Source organism: Salmo salar, chromosome 10, assembly GCF_965601325.2.
Source record: "Salmo salar chromosome 10, fSalSal1, whole genome shotgun sequence".
NCBI classification, from domain to species: Eukaryota; Metazoa; Chordata; class Actinopteri; order Salmoniformes; family Salmonidae; genus Salmo; species Salmo salar.
In genome coordinates, this window is record NC_138300.1 from 83,286,131 (window position 1) to 83,308,755 (window position 22,625).

General features: G+C 46.2%; 1 protein-coding gene across 1 annotated transcript in view; it reads left to right on the forward strand.

Moving 5' to 3' along the window:
- plxnb2b (plexin b2b) overlaps nt 1-22,625 on the forward strand; it is a 182,130-nt gene that overhangs the window by 148,827 nt on the left and 10,678 nt on the right. The window contains exons 6-25 of the mRNA XM_014124476.3: nt 823-923; nt 1,333-1,459; nt 2,615-2,771; nt 3,700-3,811; nt 7,017-7,128; nt 7,333-7,434; nt 7,616-7,711; nt 8,095-8,182; nt 9,021-9,199; nt 9,603-9,751; nt 10,021-10,132; nt 10,700-10,836; nt 11,190-11,372; nt 15,289-15,397; nt 16,414-16,623; nt 18,267-18,452; nt 18,794-18,927; nt 19,523-19,623; nt 21,754-21,983; nt 22,329-22,510. Of these exons, the coding sequence (XP_013979951.2) occupies nt 823-923; nt 1,333-1,459; nt 2,615-2,771; nt 3,700-3,811; nt 7,017-7,128; nt 7,333-7,434; nt 7,616-7,711; nt 8,095-8,182; nt 9,021-9,199; nt 9,603-9,751; nt 10,021-10,132; nt 10,700-10,836; nt 11,190-11,372; nt 15,289-15,397; nt 16,414-16,623; nt 18,267-18,452; nt 18,794-18,927; nt 19,523-19,623; nt 21,754-21,983; nt 22,329-22,510 (2,807 nt within the window). The remainder of the gene's footprint in view (nt 1-822; nt 924-1,332; nt 1,460-2,614; nt 2,772-3,699; nt 3,812-7,016; nt 7,129-7,332; nt 7,435-7,615; nt 7,712-8,094; nt 8,183-9,020; nt 9,200-9,602; nt 9,752-10,020; nt 10,133-10,699; nt 10,837-11,189; nt 11,373-15,288; nt 15,398-16,413; nt 16,624-18,266; nt 18,453-18,793; nt 18,928-19,522; nt 19,624-21,753; nt 21,984-22,328; nt 22,511-22,625) is intronic.

Genomic DNA, 22,625 nt, shown 5'->3' on the forward strand with positions numbered 1-22,625 from the left:
GGAAGTTCTGTACAGTCCTCCAGACAGTTCACTACAGACCTCCAGGAAGTTCTGTACAGTCCTCCAGATAGTTCACTACAGACCTCCAGGAAGTTCTGTACAGTCCTCCAGATAGATCTCTACAGACATCCAGGAAGTTCTGTACAGTCCTCCAGATAGTTCACTACAGACCTCCAGGAATTTCTGTACAGTCCTCCAGACAGTTCACTACAGACCTCCAGGAAGTTCTGTACAGTCCTCCAGACAGTTCACTACAGACCTCCAGGAAGTTCTGTACAGTCCTCCAGACAGTTCACTACATACCTACAGGAAGTTCTGTACAGTCCTCCAGACAGTTCACTACAGACCTCCAGGAAGTTCTGTACAGTCCTCCAGACAGTTCACTACAGACCTCCAGGAAGTTCTGTACAGTCCTCCAGACAGTTCACTACAGACCTCCAGGAAGTTCTGTACAGTCCTCCAGACAGTTCACTACAGACCTCCAGGAAGTTCTGTACAGTCCTCCAGACAGTTCACTACAGACATCCAGGAAGTTCTGTACAGTCCTCCAGACAGTTCCCACTGTTTGTCAGTGTTGTTGTTATTGCTGTAGAGAGAAAGGGACATACCCTGTGTGTTTATCCCAGTTAGAGGAATTCATGCTGTTAGTGTTTGTACTGTTGACAGTGTGATGCTATAGATCACCAAGGTGCCAGTTTTAAAGTGAATTTCAACATCACATACATTTCAGTGTTCCGATAGACCTCCAGCCCTGACATGTTTGCGTCTCAGAGGTCCCACTGTAATTCTGTTGGTGTTGTGGACTGTGTATTGCTGCTGTAGATCACCAAGGTGCCAGTGCAGGCGTGCCATGTGAAAACAGACTGCCAGTCCTGTGTGTCCACACGAGACCCCTACTGTGGCTGGTGTGTTCTGGAGGGCAGGTAAGGAAAACGCAGGAAAGCTGCACTCTCTGTATGATCCTAATCATTTAATGCAGAGAACCAGGTAAGCGTATCTCTCTCTCCCATGTCCCTCTAACAGCCCTAGATAGGGCCAGCCTCCCATCTGTGGAGTTGCTCTAGTGTTTTATGGTTGACAGTCCCAGAACTTTGCCCCCCCCCCCCTATTTATGTGGCACCGAGAGCAGTTAGTCTTTTCGTTAGGGTCATACACTGAATAAGTGACTCTGTACATCGGTATGGTAACTGATAACACTCAGACGAGAGGTCAGGTAATGACAGGAAATGGCTGCTGTTCAGGGTCAGAGGTCGCTGTGAGACAGGAAGTCACGTGTGACCAGCGGACAAGCTGGACGGAGAGCAGTGGCTGATGGGTGTTGGTGTTTTCCAGGTGTACCAGGAGGTCTTCCTGCCGGCGGGCGGAGGAGAAGAACGGCTGGTTGTGGAGCCCCAAGCAGCAGTGTGTGAAGATCGTGTCCTTCCACCCACCCAACCTCAGCTGCAGAAAGACCCAGCAGGTAGTGTACTGTGCTGGGCCTTGCTCTGGCAGGCTTGCCTAGATAAGTAATAAGAAATGTTTCCATTTTGAATCAGTGACCCTCTACTCTGAAACGATCTGCACTCTATTGATCCGGCTCTGAAAACTGAAAGTTGTTTATTAAAACGGAGAAAGGTGCTTGAGCTCAAAGCACCTCCTCTGACTGCTCTCTACCCTCTCTCCCTCTCTCTCTCTCTCTCTCTCTCTCTCTCTCTCTCTCTCTCTCTCTCTCTCTCTCTCTCTCTCTCTCTCTCTACCCTCTCTCTACCCTCTCTCTCTCTCTCTCTACCCTCTCTCTACCCTCTCTCTACCCTCTCTCCCTCTCTCTCTCTCTCTCTCTCTCTCTCTCTCTCTCTCTCTCTCTCTCTCTCTCTGTCTCTCTCTCTCTCTCTCTACCCTCTCTCTCTACCCTCTCTCTACCCTCTCTCCCTCTCTCTCTCTCTCTCTCTCTCTCTCTCTCTCTCTCTCTCTCTCTCTCTCTCTACCCTCTCTCTCTACCCTCTCTCTCTACCCTCTCTCTCCTACTCTCTCTCTCTACCCCTCTCTCTACCCTCTCTCTACCCTCTCTCTACCCTCTCTCTCTCTCTCTACCTTCTCTCCCTCTCTCTCTCTCTCTACCCTCTCTCTCTCTCTACCCTCTCTCTCTCTCTCTACCCTCTCTCTACCCTCTCTCTCTACCCTCTCTCTCTCTCTCTACCCTCTCTCTCTCTACCCTCTCTCTCTCACTCTACCCTCTCTACCCTCTCTCTACCCTCTCTCTCTACTCTCTCTCTACCCTCTCTCTCTACCCTCTCTCTACCCTCTCTATCTCTCTCTCTCTACCCTCTCTCTACCCTCTCTCTACCCTCTCTCTCTCTACCCTCTCTCTCTCTCTCCCCTTCTCTCTCTCTCTTTCTTTCTCTCTTTCTCTCTCTTTCTCTCCTTCTCTCTCTCTCTACCCTCTCTCTACCCTCTCTCTCTCTCTCCCCTTCTCTCTCTCTGTTTCTTTCTCTCTTTCTCTCTCATTCTCTCCTCTCTCTCTTGTTCTCTGTTCCTCTTCCTTTCTCTATTTCTCTCTCCCTCTTTATTTCTTTGTTTCTCTCTCTCCTGTGTCTCTCTCTCTCTCCCTTATCTACTCTGTCTTTCTCTCTCTCAGGTGGAGATCAACGTGCCCTCCCTCCCCTCCGTCGGGCAGGCAGACCGCCTGCACTGTGTGTTCCCCTCCTATATGAGTGATGCCACCATGTCCTCTGGCCAGGTCACCTGTGCCCTGCCCAACCCTGTCTCTTTACCATCCACACCTGAACACCAGGGTAGGGCCCTCAGCCTCCACACTCACTGTAGTACGGGTCAGGGCCCTGGGTATACACTCTTAGGAAAAAAAGGTGCTATCTAGAACCTAAAAGGGTTCTTCGTCTGTCCCCATAGGAGAACCCTTTAAATAATCATTTTTGGTTCCAGGTAGAACCCTTTTTGGGTTCCATCAAGAACCCTTTACACAGAGGAACCCTTTTTTCTAAGAGTGTTGGCTGTAACTACCTATGGACCAGAGTATTTCCTTGTCAGGTCATGTAGTCAGGAAACAGTCCTGGCCCTATATATATCTCACTGAGCTCTGTATGTTATGTGGATTTCATAGCAACCTGTATCTTCACCAATCACAAGGACATTCATTCACCCTGCTCCTCTCTGCTGCTCTCTGTTCCTCTCTGCTCCTCTCTGTTCCTCTCTGCTCCTCTCTGTTCCTCTCTGCTCCTCTCTGTTCCTCTCTGTTCCTCTCTGCTCCTCTCTCTTCCTCTCTGTTCCTCTCTGCTCATCTCTCTTCCTCTCTGCTCCTCTCTGTTCCTCTCTGCTCTTCTCTCTTCCTCTCTGCTCCTCTCTGTTCCTCTCTGCTCCTCTCTGCTCCTCTCTGCTCCTCTCTGTTTCTCTCTGCTCCTCTCTGATCCTCTCTGCTCCTCTCTGCTCATCTCTGTTCCTCTCCGTTCCTCTCCATTCCTCTCCGCTCCTCTCCGTTCCTCTCCGCTCCTCTCCGCTCCTCTCTGTTCCTCTCTGCTCCTCTCTGTTACTCTCTGTTCCTCTCTGCTCCGCTCTGTTCCTCTCTGCTCCGCTCTGTTCCTCTCTGTTCCTCTCTGCTCCTCTCTGTTCCTCTCTGCTCCTCTCTGTTACTCTCTGTTCCTCTCTGCTCCGCTCTGTTCCTCTCTGCTCCTCTCTGCTCCTCTCTGTTCCTCTCTGTTCCCGTAGATTTTGTGTCGGTGCCCATTAAGATCTTTGTGAATGAGTCTGTGGAGCTGGCCACCAGGGAGTTCAAGTTCTACAACTGTTCAGCCACTGTGAGGAAAGCAGAAAACACACCGTGAGTTAACTCTCTGTACTCCACCCTCTCTAATCCACTCTCTCTACCCCACTCTCTCTACCCCACTCTCTCTACCTCACTCTCTCTACCCCACTCTCTCTACCCCACTTTCTCTACCTCACTCTCTCTACCTCACTCTCTCTACCTCACTCTCTCTACCCCACTCTCTGTACCCCACTCTCTGTACTGCACTCTCTCTACCCCACTCTCTCTACCCCACTCTCTCTACCCCACTCTCTCTACCTCACTCTCTCTACCCCACTCTCTCTACCCCACACTCTCTACCTCACTCTCTCTACCTCACTCTCTCTACCCCACTCTCTCTACCCCACTCTCTCTACCCCACTTTCTCTACCTCACTCTCTCTACCTCACTCTCTCTACCCCACTCTCTCTACCCCACTTTCTCTACCTCACTCTCTCTACCCCACTCTCTCTACCCCACTCTCTCTACCCCACTTTCTCTACCTCACTCTCTCTACCCCACTCTCTCTACCCCACACTCTCTACCTCACTCTCTCTACCTCACTCTCTCTACCCCACTCTCTCTACCCCACTCTCTCTACCCCACTTTCTCTACCTCACTCTCTCTACCTCACTCTCTCTACCCCACTCTCTCTACCCCAATCTCTGTACTGCACTCTCTCTACCTCACATTCTCTACCCCACTCTCTCTACCCCACTCTCTCTACCCCACTCTCTCTACCGCACTCTCTCTACCCCACTCTCTGTACCGCACTCTCTCTACCCCACTCTCTGTACTGCACTCTCTCTACCTCACTCTCTGTACACCACTCTCTCTACCCCACTCTCTCTACCTCACTCTCTCTACCCCACTCTCTCTACCCCACTCTCTCTACTCCACTCTCTCCACCTCACTCTCTCCACCTCACTCTCTCTACCCCACTCTCTCTACCCCACTCTCTGTACCCCACTCTCTCTACCCCACTATCTGTACTGCACTCTCTCTACCTCACTCTCTCTATCTCACTCTCTCTACCCCACTCTCTGTACCGCACTCTCTCTACCCCACTCTCTGTACTGCACTCTCTCTACCCCACTCACTCTCTCTACCCCACTCTCTCTACATCACTCTCTCTACCCCACTCTCTCTACCCCACTCTCTCTACTCCACTCTCTCTACTCCACTCTCTACTCCACTCTCTCCACCTCACTCTCTCTACCCCATTCTCTCTACCCCACTCTCTCTACCCCATTCTCTCTACTCTACTCCACTCTCTCTACTCCATTCTCTCTACCCCACTCTCTCTACTCCACTCTCTCTACATCACTCTCTGTACCCCACTCTCTCTACCCCACTCTCTCTACCCCACTCTCTCTAGCCCACTCTCTCTACTCCACTCTCTACTCCACTCTCTCCACCTCACTCTCTCTACCCCACTCTCTGTACATCACTCTCTCTACCCCACTCTCTCTACCCCACTCTCTCTACTCCACTCTCTCTACTCCACTCTCTACTCCACTCTCTCCACCTCACTCTCTCTACCCCATTCTCTCTACCCCACTCTCTCTACCCCATTCTCTCTACTCTACTCCACTCTCTCTACTCCATTCTCTCTACCCCACTCTCTCTACTCCACTCTCTCTACATCACTCTCTGTACCCCACTCTCTCTACCCCACTCTCTCTACCCCATTCTCTCTACTCCACTCTGTCTACCCCATTCTCTCTACTCTACTCCACTCTCTCTACTCCATTCTCTCTACCCCACTTTCTCTACTCCACTCTCTACTCCACTCTCTCCACCTCACTCTCTCTACCTCACTCTCTCTACCCCACTCTCTCTACCCCACTCTCTCTACCCCACTCTCTCTACCCCACTCTCTCTTCCTCACTCTCTCTACCCCACTCTCTGTACTGCAGTCTCTCTACCCCACTCTCTCTTCCTCACTCTCTCTACCCCACTCTCTCTACCCCACTCTCTCTACCCCACTCTCTCTTCCTCACTCTCTCTACCCCACTCTCTGTACTGCAGTCTCTCTACCCCTCTCTCTCTACCTTACTCTTACTACCCCACTCTCTCTACCCCACTCTCTGTACCCCACTCTCTCTACTCCACTCTCTCTTCCCCACTCTCTCTACTCCACTCTCTCTACCCCACTCTCTCTACTCCATTGTCTCTACCCCACTCTCTCTACTCCACTCTCTCTTCCCCACTCTCTCTACCCCACTCTCTCTTCTCCATTCTCTCTACCCCACTCTCTCTACCGCACTCTCTCTACCTCACTCTCTCTACCTCACTCTCTCTACGCCACTCTCTCTACTCCACTCTCTACCTCACTCTCTCTACCTCACTCTCTGGGCTCATTGTGCTGACAACTGTGATGGAAATGAACAGCAGCATATGAACAAGAGAAGGGTTCCGTTCCTGTGAGTAAACTGTGATTCGTGATACTGGGATTGAATGCATCGCCATCCTTTTGACCCTTTTTTTATTACCAACCTGGAGGAAATGACTTCAGTTTCCTTTTCGTTAATCAAGAAATACAAGTCCATCTCCAACATATGTGTTTTCTTCTGTCGCTGCTTCCTGTGTTGTTTTTTCATCCGGAGGAAGCATGTGATAAATGAGCTTTGTTTATTGGAAGGTGAAGAGATATATTTACCATCAACAACATGGGCACAGTTACAGGAATACGGGTACAGTTACAGGAATACGGGTACAGTTACAGGAATACGGGTACACTTACAGGAATACGGGTACAGTTACAGGAATACGGGTACAGTTACGGGAATACGGGTACAGTTACGGGAATACGGGTACAGTTACAGGAATACAGGTACAGTTACAGGAATACAGGTACAGTTACAGGAATACGGGTACAGTTACAGGAATACGGGTACAGTTACGGGAATACGGGTACAGTTACAGGAATACAGGTACAGTTACAGGAATACAGGTACAGTTACAGGAATACGGGTACAGTTACAGGAATACGGGTACAGTTACAGGAATACGGGTACAGTTACAGGAATACGGGTACAGTTACAGGAATACGGGTACAGTTACAGGAATACGGGTACAGTTACAGGAATACAGGTACAGTTACAGGAATACAGGTACAGTTACAGGAATACGGGTACAGTTACAGGAATACGGGTACAGTTACAGGAATACGGGTACAGGCTGACATTTGTTTTTAAATGAAATGAGTGTGCCTCCCTGCTGTGGGTGTGTGTCCTAGGTGTATGTCGTGTGTGGCCAGTCCATGGGGCTGCCAGTGGAACACCCAGGAACACACCTGCCAGGACGTGGATGGCACTGTGCTGGGCCCTCAAATCATCAAACACAGACAGGTAGGCGCTCCAATAAACGGGTTAATATACATTCGTTAGAGTCGAACGCTTTTGCATGGAATGTCAATTTGCAAGTCAACAGATACTTAAGAGAACTGACAAATGATCAGTCTGGATGAGAGCTTGTCTGCTGAAGTACAAACAATGCAATTGCTCTGAAATGTTCATTTCTGAAATGGTCATTTCCTTTTCGTCTCTGTTTAGGGAGCGAGGTGTCCCCAGTTTGAGAACCCTGACCCTGTACTCATTCCTGTTGGATTCAAGACCACCATCAGCTTCGAGGGCATCAATCTGGATGTGTACCAGGTAAATGTTTAAATATTTGTTATAGCTGTTATATATGTTTACATTTAGACATTTCTAGAATCTCTGAAAGTTAAAAGAACAGTAGGCACTAGTTAGTGATGAATCCGACTATGGTAACGTTGAATTGGACCCTTTTGTTCCTGAGCGTGTATAAAACTAACCCTCCTCTCCTCCTCTGCAGGACCGGACCTTCACCATCGGCACAGAGCTGATGAGGAACTTGAAGGAGGACGTCAGGTTTGAAGACGGGCCCTTCTACAGTTTCAGCGGTTTTAATGTACGTCAGTACTGCTTATTGACCCAGACCTGTCTATAGTAGCTTTCGCTTCACTCTGTCTTAAAGGGGTGAAGGGTTCATAAGGTGTTGCTTGGTCAGGATGTTGTGTTGTATGGTCACTTTACTAGTCAGTTTGATATTATAGCACCCCCTCATGGACAACCCCACTGTTCTTTTTGTTTATATCCTCCAACTGTGCGTTTTCTGTGATTGGAAAACATCTTTGAATCAGTACAGATACTTATTTTCAGACATCTTCTGCTGTTTCTGAATGGTTGCCAAAGTGTATAAGTTATGAAGAGAACTTTTCTCTGGCATATTCGTTGGAAATGTGAAGTGTCATTAATCACTGGATTAATAATTCGCTGTGTTCCCGTCTCTAGTTTTCCTTCGATAAGTCACAGGAAACCAACGTTCTGTTCTACGTGAAGGACAAAGAGACGGGCAAGAAGATAGACAGCACGCTGAATGGTAAGTGGGACATGCAAATATGCAATATTCCACCCTGTTGACCAGTGGTGGAAAAAGTACCCAATTGTCATCGTAAAAGTAAAGATACCTTAATAGAAAATGACTCAAGTAAAAGTGAAAGTCACCCAGTAAAATACCACTTGAGTAAAAGTCGAAAAGTATTTGGCTTTAAATATACTTAAGTATCAAAAGTAAAAGTATAAATCATTTCACATTCATTATATTAAGCAAACCAGACAGCACAATTTTCTTGTTTTGATTTATTTACAGATAGCCAGGGGCACACTCCAACAATCAGACATCATTTACAAACGACGCATGTGTGTTTAGTGAGTCCGCCAGATCAGAGGCAGTAGAGATGACCAGGGATGTTCTCTTGATAAGTGTGTGAATTGTACCATTTTCCTGTCCTGCTAAGCATTCAATATGTAACTAGTACTTTTGGGTGTCAGGGAAAATGTGTGGAGTAAAAAGTACATTCTTTTCTTTCAGTATGTAGTGAAGTAAAAGTAGAAGCTATCAAAAATATAAATAGTAAAGTAAAGTACAGATACCCCCCAAAAAACGACTTAAGTAGTACTTTAAAGTATTTTTACTTAAGTACTTTACACCACTGCTGTTTACAACATCCCAAAGGACTATGTGGACATAACATGACAATTGGGGAAGCCTTATTTGGCAAAGTGATACATTAATACATTTCCCGACATACTCTTTGCCATCATCTACATGAATTAGTCCAAAACCATCATTGAATTACTGATGGCCCAGTGTCATGTAAATGAAATGACAGAATAGTCCTAGTATTCTACGGCACCCCTCTCCTCTTCCTTCACAGTGACCCTATATAACTGCTCGCTGGGCCGGGAGGATTGCAGCCTGTGTAAGAATGCTGCTCCTAAGTACAATTGTGTGTGGTGCGCCAAGAGAAAGTCCTGCGTCTATGAGAAGCTGTGTATTGACCAGGCCACAGAGGACCCGCAGGACACAGAGTGCCCTGACCCACAGATCACTGACGTGAGTAGCACCAGCGGTACAGCAGTCATCTCCTCACTCTATACTAACAACCTATCTTTGAACCTGCAACAAAATCGACGATTGATTATCACTGACTGACTAGACATTTTGATGTTCACTTCGATGATTGGTCTTATTTCACCCCCCAGTAGCTACTGACAATCAGGTCTGTCCAATGCCCACACTGATCAATTGTCAATTCTAAAGGCTGGGTTACAGTCCTGAACACAGTCTTTCACAGACTGTGGGGTCACATTCTGCACGAGTTTGTGTCTTATTTCATGGTGCTACTCTGTAAACTACTGTGTACACTTTCATCCAAAAAAAGCGGTGGGGTACTGTATAGTAACCTAAAAGCCTGTCATCTTAAATCTGTTCCCCAATCCCTGTTCCCCAATCCCAGATCATCCCTCGCTACGGTCCCGTGAAGGGGGGCATCTCTGTCACCATCAAGGGCTCCAACCTGGGCATCCACAAGGAGGACATCAAGGCCGTCAGTGTGGTGGGGGTCCCCTGCATACACCAGGAGGACAGATACGCTGTCTCCACCAGGTAACAAACCAAATGGCCCCCCTATTCCCTTCATAGTGCACTGCTTTAGACCAGCGTCCCATGGGACACACCTGCAGTCACCCTTTCTCTGACTGGGTGCAGACGGGCGACAGAAGGGGTTGTACCGTGGCGTGTTGTGTATTCTGTCGTGTTCTGTGTAGTTGCTGTCCTGTAACAACCCTAAACGGAGGCGGACTCCCTCTAAATTGCGGTGGCCTACCCCAATGTACACGAGCCCTCAAATGTCTTCCTTCCTCCCTGGTTTCTAGTGTGGTGTGTGAGATCGGCCCCTTGGACCCGCTGAGCACCAACTGGGGGCCGGTGGAGGTGGAGCTGGAGGGGGGGAAGAGAGGAACGTCTTCGGTTTTCTTCACATACCGGGTAGCTAACCTACCGCATGTCTTCACTTCAATCACACTCCTACACTTCTGGATGGGAGGGCGGACTCATGAATTGTTTACCTGATTTGGTTATGTTATCACCATTGTTTTATTTTCAATTTCCCAGCTATGCAGACACTGTATTAAAGAGCCCCTTATCAGTACGCATGAAGGGCATGACATTTAAGTGTAATAATGTTCTGTTGAATAAAATACTCTGGTACTGCCACATTACACTGGCAGGTAATGCCCAGAACGATAAGATGAAATTGAGTTTTATATATTATAGTTTTGTGTATTGTATTAGAATGTGTGATCCGCCACTTGCATTTCCTCTGGTGCCTGAACAGGGTATGCTGGAGCAATTGGACTGTCTTTCTTTATATCTCACACGGCTAAAGCTTCCCCACAGGGGACCGCTCCGCCTAACTGTTTACTCAGCAAATTGAAGGAAATACGTGTGGGGTTGGGTGGGCGGGTGTGTGTGTGTGCATTTTGAAAGCCTTGTGGGGGAAGAAATGAGACATGAATAGGATGACAGAGCGTGTTTTCTTACATGATCCTCCAGGACCCCATAGCCAGCTCGGTTCACCCCGACAAGGGCTCCAAGGCCGGGGGCATGGTCGTCACCATATCTGGCTCCAACCTGGACACAGCCACCAGGGAGGACATCACCGTCACCGTCGGCGGGGTGGTGTGCATTGTGTAAGTACTGCTGCATCCTGGGAAAGGAACTAGTATTAGGCAAGGTTGCGGTGGTCTGGTCACTGGTCATTTGTATATTATTTGACTTCAGCCAACTCTTTGGCATGACAACGTGCAACATAACACGTGCTATAAGCTTAAGTGTAAGATCTAGCAAGCAGGGTTGATGTATTGAAAAAGACATTCATTTAAAATGTGGCCATGATTTTCTTTAACAAGAAAGCCCAGTAATTACCTAGCTGTCATGGTTCTGCCATGTTAGTCTCCTGTGCACCGTGACCCCTGTTGACCCCTAGTTCTGAATGGTCCATGTCCCTGGTTGACTATGTCCCTGGCCGTGTCCTTGTCTGCAGGGAGACATTTGGTGCGAACATCACCTGCAGGATGGGAGAGTACCGGGCAGACAAGGTCCCCTCTGACCTGCTCATGGTCACGGTAAAGTACGGGAAGAATAGCACCACGGCCGTCCCCACAGCCTTCCAGTTCTTGGAGAACCCCACCATCCTGGACCACCACCCCAAGGGAAGCTTTGTGTGGTGAGTATCACACCTCTAGAGACAAGAAGCTATTATAGAGGCTTCTACTTTGTCTCACATCAACTAGCAAGACAACTCCATCTGCACTGAGACGTGATGCGTTAGAATGATGCCACCTGTCGTAAGACAATGAAAGCTCCCCTAATGTAGTTTAATGGCATTCAATTTCCAACACACCTGGCTCCCTCTCCTGACTACAGTTTGTAGCATCAATGTCAAATCAAATCGATGTCAAATCTTCATTTGTGCCATCCGTCGATGGTCATCCCACCACTATCGCAACCACATAGGGACGGTTAAATGTGTAGACCTTACCGTGAAATTCTTACTTACAAGCCCTTAACCAACAATGCAGTTCAAGAAATAGAGTTAAGAAAATATTGACTAAATAAAGTGAAGTCATTTGTTTTTTTATAATAACAAGTAACACAAGAAAATGACATAACAATAACAATAATGAGGCTGTATACAGGGGGTACAGATTAGTTGAGGTAATTTGTAAAGTGACTATGTATAGATGATATCAGCGAGTAGCAGTACCCTCTGTAGTACCCTCTGTAGCGCCTTGAGGTCAGATGCCGAGCAGTTGCCATACCAGGCGGTGATGCAACCAGTCAGGATGCTCTCGATGGTGCAGCTGTAGAACTTTCTGAGGATCTGGGGGCCCATGCCAAATCTTTTTAGTCTCCTTGAGGGGGAAAAGGTGTTGTCATGCCCTCTTCACAGCTGGCTTGGTATGTTTGGTCCATGATAGTTCGTTGGGGATGTGGACACCAAGAAACTTAAAACTCTCAACCCGCTCCACTTCAGCCCCGTCGATGTTAACCTCTCTGGGCTAGGTGGGACGTTTGCGTCCCACCCTAGTCAACAGCCAGTGGAATCCCGTGGCGCGATATTCAAATACCTTAGAAATGCTATTACTTCAATTTCTCAAACATATGACTATTTTACACCATTTTAAAGACAAGACTCTCGTTAATCTAACCACACTGTCCGATTTCAAAAAGGCTTTACAACGAAAGCAAAACATTACATTATGTCAGCAGAGTACCCAGCCAGAAATAATCAGACACCCATTTTTCAAGCTAGCATATAATGTCACAAAAACCAAAACCACAGCTAAATGCAGCACTAACCTTTGATGATCTTCATCAGATTACACTCCTAGGACATTATGTTATACAATACATGCATGTTTTGTTCAATCAAGTTCATATTTATATCAAAAACCAGCTTTTTACATTACCATGTGACTAGCATGTGACTAGCATTCCCACCGAACACTTCCGGTGAATCTACTAAATTACTCATGATAAACGTTCACAAAAAACATAACAATTATTTTAAGAATTATAGATACAGAACTCCTTTATGCAATCGCGGTGTCCGATTTTAAAATAGCTTTTCGGTGAAAGCACATTTTGCAATATTCTGAGTAGATAGCCCGGTCATCACAGGCTAGCTATTTTGACACCCACCAAGTTTGGTACTCACCAAACTCAGATTTACTATAAGAAAAATTGGATTACCTTTGCTGTTCTTCGTCAGAATGCACTCCCAGGACTTCTACTTCAATAACAAATGTTGGTTTGGTTCCAAATAATCCATAGTTATATCCAAATAGCGGCGTTTTGTTCGTGCGTTCAAGACACTATCCGAAGGGTAACGAAGGGTGACGCGCCCGGCGCGTTTCGTGACAAAAAAATGCAAAATATTCCATTACCGTACTTTGAAGCATGTCAAACGCTGTTTAAAATCAATTTTTATGCTTTTTTTCTCGTAAAATAGCGATAATATTCCGACCGGGAAACCCTGTTTTCGTTCAAAGACTGAAAATGTAAACATGGAGTCGTCTCGTGCACGCGCACCCCCGTCTCATTGTTCTCAGATCGACCACTTACCAAATGCGCTACTGTTTTTCAGCCTGGGACACCAGAGTCATCATTCAACGTTCTGGCGCCTTCTGAGAGCCTATGGGAGCCTCAGGAAGTGTCACGTTACAGCAGAGATCCTTTGTTTTGGATAGAGATGGTGTAGAAGGCCAAGAAATGGTCAGAGAGGGCACCCTCTGTTTGGAATCTTCTCAGGTTTTGGCCTGCCATATGAGTTCTGTTATACTCACAGACACCATTCAAACAGTTTTAGAAACTTTAGGGTGTTTGCTATCCAAATCAAACAATTATATGCATATTCTAGTTACTGGGCAGGAGTAGTAACCAGATTAAATCGGGTATGTTTTTTATCCGGCTGTGAAAATACTGCCCCCTATCCCCAACAGGTTTTAATGGGGGTCTGTTCGGTCCTCCTTTTCCTATAGTCAACGACCATCTCTTTTGTCTTTCTCACATTGAGGGAGAGGTTGTTGTCCTGGCACCAAACTGCCAGTTTTCGACCTCCTCCCTATTGGCTGTCTCATCGTTGTCGGTGATCAGGCCTATCACTGTTGTGTCGTCAGCAAACTTAATGATGGTGTTGGAGTCGTGTTTGGCCACACAGTCGTGGGTGAACAGGGAGTACAGGAGGGGACTAAGCATGCACACCTGAGGGGCTCCGGTGTTGAGGATCAGCGTGGCAGATGTGTGTTGCCTACCCTTACCACCTGGGGTCGGCCCGTCAGGAAGTCCAGGATCCAGTTGCAGAGGGAGATGTTTAGTCCCGGGGTCCTTAGCTTAGTGATGAGCTTTGTGGGCACTATGGTGTTGAACGTTGAACTGTAGTCAATGAACAGCATTCTCACATAGGTGTTCCTTTTGTCCAGGTGGGAAAGGGCAGTGTGGAGTGCGATTGAGATTGCGTCATCTGTGGATCTGTTGGAGCGGTATGCAAATTGGAGTGGGTCTAGGTTTCCGGCATGATGGTGTTGATGTTTAGGCAGGTTTCCTTCGCTTTCTTGGGCACAGGGACTATGATGGTGTGTTTGAAACATGTAGGTATTACAGACTCGGTCAGGGAGAGTTTAAAAATGTCAATGAAGGCATTTGCCAGTTGGTCCGTGCATGCTTTGAGTACAGGTCCTGGTAATTTGTCTGGCCCCGCGGCTTTTGAATGTTGACCTGTTTAAAGGTCTTGCTCACATCGGCTACGGAGAGCGTGATCACACAGTCGTCCAGAACAGCTGGTGCTCTCATGCATGCTTCAGTGTTGCTTGCCTCGAAGCGAGCATAAAAGGCATTTAGCTCGTCTGGTAGGCTCGCGTCACTGGGCAGCTCGTGGCTGGGTTTCCCTTTGTAGTCTTTGTAATATTTTTCAAGCCCTGCAACATCCGACGAGTCTGAGCCGGTGTAGTAGAATTCAATCTTAGTCCTGTATTGACGCTTTGCCTGTTTGATGGTTTGTCAGAGGGCACAGTGGGATTTCTTATAAGCGTCCGTTTTAGTGTCCCGCTCCTTGAAAGCGGTAGCTATAGCCTTTAGCTCGGTGTGGATGTTGCGTATAATCCATGGCTTCTGGTTGGGATATATACGTACGGTCACTGTGTAAACGACATTGTCGATTCACTTATTGATGAAGCTGGTGACTGAGGTGTACTCCTCAATGCCATTGGAGGAATCCTGGAACATATTCCAGTCTGTGCTAGCAAAACAGTCCTGTAGCGTAGCATCTGCATCATCTGACCACTTCCATATTTTGCGAGTCACTGGTACTTCCTGCTTTAGTTTTTTCTTGTAAGCAGGAATCAGGAGGATAGAATTATGGTCAGATTTGCCAAATGGAGGGCGAGGGAGAGCTTTGTACTCGTCTCTGTGTGTAGAGTAACGGTGGTCTAGAGTTTTTTTCCTCTGGTTACACAGAGGAATGCTGGTAGAAATGAGATAAAATGGATTTAGTGTGATATCTCTTCTATTGGGTGAATGTGATCCCCTCCGTGGGTTAAAACTATTCCTTTCGTCCCTTTGTTCCGGTGATGTTGTTTCAGTGGTGGAAGGACCATCGTGGTGACAGGATCCGGGTTTGGCCTCATCCAGAACGCCATTATGAGGGTCCGGGCCTCGGCAGACGAGTGGTCCGGCATGAGTCCTACTGAGGTATGGATTTATCTTGCTCTTTCTCTCTCATTCTCTTTCTCTGCCTCTCTCTTTCTCTATCTCTCCACAGCTGGCAGTGTATCAGGTTATCTGTCAATCAAACCTCAGTCACTCCAGCTCAGCCCTAAACCTAAAATCCTAAACCACCCCTCTATCGCAACCACATATGGACGGTTAAATCACTCCCCATAAACTAACTTTCAGTGATCAGGAAGAAAGATGCCATAGGCCTGCATTACTACCTCATTATAGACCATAATTCCTTAAACCTGGAAGATTGCGTCAAAAAAGCTCTGATTCCTCCAGAAATAATCAAGCGAGTTTGACTTAATGTCACACAGTCCACCCAGAGCTACTGTGGGGGCTTTGCAGACGCAGACTCCTGCCCCCTGATGCCTTGGGCGGGATAAGCAGCAATTTTATGCATTTCATTTAGAGGCTAAATTGAATAGAGGAATTAAGGTTCCAGCTGATGATGTGGTTAAGCAGCTCTGCTCTGTTCTGCTCCTCTCTCTCTCCCTGGGTGGCAGGGACTCTCTCCCTGGGTGGCAGGGACTTGAGGCTGGGGGCTTAGGGGAACTTGGGGCCCCACAAACTGGTGGCTGGTAAAGTTGACTTATTAAAGACCTCGTGTGGTTGAAATCACAATCTTTCCGTGGTAATATTCTGTATATTCTGGCCGTTCTGAAATGTATATAACTACCCTTAATGTTGCTGGACCCCAGGAAGAGTAGCTGCTGCCTTGGCAGATCCAGAATCAATACAAATTCAAGCTAAACATTTAATATAGGCCTATAGTGGTTCTAAAATGTATGTGTCTTGGAATGAGCATAGTATGATGGTTAAAGACTATAGTCTTTATGTTGTTTCTCACCTCTGTATATGTACAGTAACAGTATGCAATTCAGTGTGGTCTCACCCTAAAGTCTAACCCTAAACAAAATAAGCACATGTCATCTTTTTAATTCTGTGGTTCTCACCTCTTCTCCTCTCCTGCTCCTGTCATCCTCCCCCAGTACCTCCAGGAGGCTCTGAATAAGAACGACACGGTTCTCCAGTTCCTGTCCCCTGCCGTCAACAGGTCCTATGAGACCCAGGTGTTCAGGACCTTCATCCAGCTGGACAACTGGGTGAGGGAGCTCAAGCCCTTCGACTACCACCCCGATCCCGCCTTCGACTCCCTCACCAAGAAGATCATCACCGAGACCTCCATCATCATCGTCACTGTGAGTATGATGAAATTAAAAGACTGTGTTTTGATTCTGGCCCATGTGAGCTGACCTAGTATACAGCGCATTCAGAAAGTATTCAGACCCCTTGACTTTTTTCACATTTTGTTACGTTACAGCCTTATTTTAAAATGGATTAAATTAATAATTTTCCTCATCAATCTACACGCAATACCCCATAATGACAAAGTAAAAACAGGTACCTTATTTACATACGTATTCAGACCCTTTGCTATGAGCTCAGGTACATCCTGTTTCCATTGATCATCCTTGAGCTGTTTCTACAACTTGATTGGAGTCCACCTGTGGTAAATTCAATTGATTGGACATGATTTGGAAAGGCACACACCTGTCTATATAAGGTCTCACAGTTGGTAGTACATGTCAGAGCAAAAACCAAGCCATGAGATTGAAAGAATTGTCCGTAGAACTCTGAGACAGGATTGTGTCAAGGCACAGATCTGGGGAAGGGTACCAAAAAATGTCTGCAGCATTGAAGGTCCCTAAGAACACAGTCGCCTCCATCATTCTTAAATGGAAAAAGTTTGTAACTACCAAGACTTTTCCTAGAGCTGGCCACCCGGCCAAAGTAAACAGTCGAGGGAGAATGGCCTTGGTCAGGGAGGTGACCAAGAACCCAATGGTTACTCTGACAGAGCTCCAGAGTTGCTCTGTGGAGATGGGACAACCTTCCAGAAGGACAACCATCTCTGCAGCACTCCACCAATCAGGCCTTTATGGTAGAGTGGCCAGACAAAAGCCACAAAGGCACATGACAGCCCGCTTGGAGTTTGCCAAAAGGCACCTAAAGGACTCTCAGACCATGAGAAACAAGATTCTCTGGTCTGATAAAACCAAGATTGAACTCTTTGGCCTGAATGCCAAGCGTCACGTCTGAAGGAAACCTGGCACCATCCCTACGGTGAAGCGTGATGGTGGCAGCGTCATGCTATGGGGATGCTTTTCCATGGCAGGGCCTGGGAGACTAGTCAGGTACAGAGCGATCCTTGATGAAAACCTGCTCCAGAGCGCTCAGGACCTCAGACTAGGGTGAAGGTTCACTTTCCAACGGGACAACGACCCTAAGCACACAGCCTGGACAATGCAGGAGTGGCTTCGGGACAAGCCTCTGAAGGTCCTTAAATGGCCCAGCCAGATCTCGGACTTGAACCCGATCGAACATCTCTGGAGAGACCTGAAAATAGCTGTGCAGCGACGCTCCCCATCCAACCTGACAAAGCTTGAGAGGATCTGCAAAGAAGAATGGGAGAAACTCCCCAAATACAGGTGTGCCAAGCTTGTAACGTCATACCCAAGACGACTCGAGGCAGTAATCACTGCCAATGGTGCTTCAACAAAGTACTGAGTAAAGGGTCTGAATACTTATGTAAATGTGATATTTCTAAAAAACGTGTTTTTGCCTTGCCATTATGGGGTATTGTGTGTAGATTGATGAGGAAAAATACCCAATTGAATCCATTTTAGAGTAAGGCTGTAATGTTACAAAACGCACTGGAAGGTACAACTAGGGTACAACTACATGTTTTCCAGTTCAGGTTACATGTTCTGGAAAAAGTCCTGGTTGCAGTTAATAATCTTGATCTATTCAACAATTCCATTCTTTACGGTTTCCATGGTAGGGCCGAGGCTTCTCCAAGGCCATGACAGCCAAGGAGGCCCAGGCGTTTGTGGGGGACATCCCCTACTTTGTCAACACCCTACAAGATGACAAGCTGTTTCTGGACCCCCCATCCAGCCAGCCCCGGGCCCTCTCCAAACACCACCGCAGACGCAGAGACACCAGCTCCGACCCATTGGACCTGCTTGTGAGAATACACACACACACACACACACACAGACACACACACACACACACACACACACACACACCACACACACACACATCACACACACACACACACACACACACACACACACACATATACATACACACTGGACAACACAGGTACATTGATCTGTCTTACCTATCTTTTAATTTATCTGCAGTTTCCTAAAGATGGGTAATTAAATTCTGCCTGCCAAAATAGATTCAGAGTAATTTGGTGTCAGGGAAACGTAATGTTAAAAGTTGCCAATATTCTATTGAAGACATTCTCCTATCTACAGTGTTGATGATAACTCCCCTGCTGTAACCTGTGTGTTTCAGATTAAGTTTGGGAATGGAGAGTGGGTGGTGGGCTCTGTGCACTACGAGAGGAAGAATGAGGTCTCTCTCTTAATCATCCCTGCAGTCATCGTCCCCATGCTGCTCATCATCCTCATTTCTGTCTACTGCTACAGGTAAGCTACACAACCAGCATACCGGACAGTACACCATACCGCCTTTCTTCATGCATCTGTGGCCGACAACTTCAGTTGGTGTCACGGATCCAAGCCAGCTGAATGATGCACACTTGACAGAAATGTACAGTGTTACATGAGTTAGAGTATGTTGTTGCCGGTTTTTGTCTTTGCTCATTGTGTGTGTGTGTGTGTGTGTGTGTGTGTGTGTGTGTGTGTGTGTAACTAGGTAGGCCAGTTGAGAACAAGTTCTCATTTACAACTGCGACCTGGCCAAGATAAAGCAAAGCAGTGCGACACAAACAACAACAGAGTTACACATGGAATAAACAAACATACAGTCAATAATACAGTAGAAAAGGTCTATATACAGAGTGTGCAAATGAGGTAAGATAAGGGTAAGGCAATAAATAGGCCCATGGTGGCGAAGTAATTACAATATAGCAATGTGTGTGTGTGTGTGTGTGTGTGTGTGTGTGTGTGTGTGTGTGTGTGTGTGTGTGTGTGTGTGTGTGTGTGTGTGGTGTGTGTGTGTGTGTGTGTGTGTGTGTGTGTGTGTGTGTGTGTGTGTGCACGCACGTGCGCGTGTGCGTAGGAGGAAGAGCCAGCAGGCTGAGAGAGAGTATGAGAAGGTGAAACACCAGCTGGAGAATTTGGAGGAGAGTGTACGAGACCGCTGCAAGAAAGAGTTCACAGGTACTACGTTATAACAGCTGTTACGCAGAACTGCCTAAGGCCACCAAGGGTCTTCATTACACTATCTTTTACCTAATTATACATTCCTTATACTTCATATGAAGTACTTCATCGACACATTCATCTGCTTGATACTTTTTCTTTATCCAACTGTGTCCCAGAAGTTGGTTCAGCACTTCGGTTGCTTTCTCCGAGTCTGTTCTGATGGCTTCTGGAGGTATTCCTTTAGGTCACGGTGCTTTCCCGTTTTTCCGCTTTCTTTATTTCATGTTTACTGGGAAGTTTTGCTTGATATTAATGGCACAAAAGTAACTCAGTAGAGGATTGCACCACATAACACTATTACCCTATTAAAGGTGTTTAAAGAGGCAATCCTTAATTGAAGCATTGGCAAAGTGTTCTCCCCGCCACAGTTTCAGTAAAAAGCTGAGGGATGGGGCTGGAGAAATGCAACCACTCTCAAATCCATAGACTACGCTGTTGATGCAAGGTCTGACCTTGCAGCATATCAACATTTAGTTTTAACCATGTTTTTAGGCTATACAGTGGTTGTTTACATTTACTTTGTTTACAAACATTGGAGTAAAACAAGATTTTATTTTGGGTTCTGATCCATGATTTATCTATACAGCGCATTCGGAAAGTATTCATACCCCTTCCCTTTTTCCACATTTTGTTACATTACAGACTTATTCTAAAATTGATTAAAATTATTGTTTCCCTCATCAATCTATACGCAATACCCCATAACCTTTTTTTTTTTAAATTGTTGCAAAAATATATATTTTTTTAAACAGAAAAACCTTATTTACATAAATATTCAGACCCTTTGCTATGAGACTTTAAATTGAGCTCAGGTGCATCCTGTTACCATTGATAATCCTTGAGATGTTTCTACAACTTCATTGGAGTTCACCTGTGGTAAATTCAATTGATTGGACATGATTTGGAAAGGCACACACCTGTCTCTATAAAGGTCCCACAGTTGACAGTGCATGTCAGAGCAAAAACCAAGACATAGGTGTGGCTTCGGGACCAGTCTCTGAATGTCGTTGAGTGGCCCAGCCAGAGCCCGGACTTGAACCCGATCAAACATCTCTGGAGAGACCTGAAAATAGCTGTGCAGCAACACTCCCCATCCAACAGAGCTTGAGAGGATCTGCAGAGAATAATGGGAAAAACTCCCCAAAATACAGATGTGCCAAGCTTGTAGCATCATACCCAAGAAGACTCGAGGCTGTAATCACTGCCAAAGGTGCTTCAACAAAGAACTGAGTGAAGGGTCTGAATACTTATGTAAATGTGATATTTCCGTTTTTTTATTTTAATACATTTGCAACATTTTATTAAAACCTGTTTTTGCTTTGTCATTATGGGGTATTGTGTGTAGATTGATGAGAGGGAAAAAACTATTGAATCCATTTTAGAATAAGGCTGTAATGTAACAATATGTGGAAAAAGTCAAGGGATCTGAATACTTTACAAATGCCCTGTACACTAGATGACTGACAGGGGTGCTTTTTGAAGCCACCGTGCCTCCATCTTGGCACTCCCAATCCATTGTTACAAATATTTCTAAAGCTATAGAAATACATTTAATTAATGTCTACATTTGTTTTTGCCACGTTTATTATATTAGACACCTTAATGCATACTTTTAAATTATATTCTGTGAGCTAAACATAAAAAACATATAAAAACATTTTCATTAAAGTAAAATGTTTTGAGATTACTAATGTTACTGTTCCCACTACAACAGAAAATGTGGAGAATAACATTGTTTCAACCCCACATGTGTATCTGCAATTCCACATGTGAAAGTGAGATTTTCATCGTTGAGTTTTCTTACATGTGAAACTGCAATTCACATGTGAGGTGAAGACATGTTATTCTCCTCACATGTGAAAAGCTGGTGTTAACATGTGAACTCTAAATGTAATACACGTGAAAATATGTTTTTGCTTGTGAAATTTAAGCTCAACATGTGAAAAAAGCAATTTCACATGTGAAACTGCAAATTTGACGTGTTTTTCTTATAAGGGAGTATATGTTTACTGTATGTTGCTTTAAAGTCTCAGGATGAGAACATGTGCAAAGTTCTTAGATGTTTCTTTGTCTCTCCCCTGTCAGACCTGATGATAGAGATGGAGGACCATACCAACGACCTAAGCGAGGGGCGAATCCCCTTCCTGGACTATAAGACCTACACAGACCGCGTCTTCTTCCTGCCCTCCAAGGACGGGGCAAATGATGTGATGATCACAGGCAAGCTGGACATCCCTGAGTCACGGAAGGCCATCGTGGCCCAGGCCCTCAACCAGTTCTCCAACCTGCTCAACTCCAAGACTTTCCTCATCAACGTAAGGCACATTGAGCCTAGACAAATAATATCTCTGGTTGTATTTCAGTAGTCTAAAGAGGCTTTCTCTTCTTGTTTCCCTGATCGTAATCTGCGCTGATCTAAAAAAAAACGGATGAAAGTTGAAAGCTGTGTTGGATATATTGGAGGCCTGTATATGTGTTATGCCTGCACCAGTCCAATCTGTTCATATTAGAGCAGATGAAGGAAAGGAGACCTGGAGAGATGGCTATTTCAGATTATTGAGATCTCCCTTCCATTGTTTGAGTTGGAAGATTTACCAACAGTTTATGTCAACTGGATTGTCGTTAACTGGGTCTTCTGTCAATCTTTACTGTGTGTGTAGTTCATCAAGACTCTGGAGGGCCGTCCAGACTTCAACGCCCGGGCCAAGGTGTACTTCGCCTCCCTGCTGACGGTGGCTCTGCACGGGAAGCTGGAGTACTACACTGACATCATGAGGACCCTGCTGCTGGAGCTCATGGGGAACTACGTCGACAGCAAGAACCCCAAACTCATGCTGCGCAGGTCAGGGTTATTACTCTCTAGCTTTAGGTCGTGTTCTGGTAGCTCTACCTATTGTAGCTTAAGTTCTGTTCGCTTTAGTTTTGGTAGCTTAAGTTTTGGTAGTTTTAGTTTTGAA